Here is a 207-nt window from a genome sequence, read left to right as displayed (position 1 = left end):
TCCTCCAGCTGCGGCTGCTGCTCCTTCAGGCGGGCCAGGGCCTCCTGGATAGAGCCTTCCACGGTGCAGAGCTGCACCTTGTCCCTGCACAGGCAGGACGAGCAGCTGCCTGCCAGGCTGCGGAGACGCTGCTCACCCCCTGCCCAGCAGCCCACCCCGCTCTGCCTCATACCTCTGCACGGTCGCCTGGATGAACTGCTCCATCTC

The 207-nt window shown here is 67.1% G+C and overlaps 1 protein-coding gene across 1 annotated transcript in view; it reads right to left on the bottom strand.

The window, feature by feature from the left end:
* FLAD1 (flavin adenine dinucleotide synthetase 1) overlaps positions 1 to 207 on the bottom strand; it is a gene marked incomplete at both ends in the record, with an annotated part of 2141 nt that continues 1934 nt past the window's right edge. Inside the window, 2 exons of the mRNA XM_010146293.1 lie at positions 1 to 77; positions 166 to 204. Of these exons, the coding sequence (XP_010144595.1) occupies positions 1 to 77; positions 166 to 204 (116 nt within the window). The remainder of the gene's footprint in view (positions 78 to 165; positions 205 to 207) is intronic.

The sequence above is a fragment of the Buceros rhinoceros genome, unplaced genomic scaffold (genome assembly GCF_000710305.1).
Source record: "Buceros rhinoceros silvestris isolate BGI_N320 unplaced genomic scaffold, ASM71030v1 scaffold26162, whole genome shotgun sequence".
NCBI lineage: Eukaryota > Metazoa > Chordata > Aves > Bucerotiformes > Bucerotidae > Buceros > Buceros rhinoceros.
The sequence above is the reverse complement of the archived record's forward strand: the minus strand, read 5'-3'. Positions and strand labels throughout refer to the sequence as shown.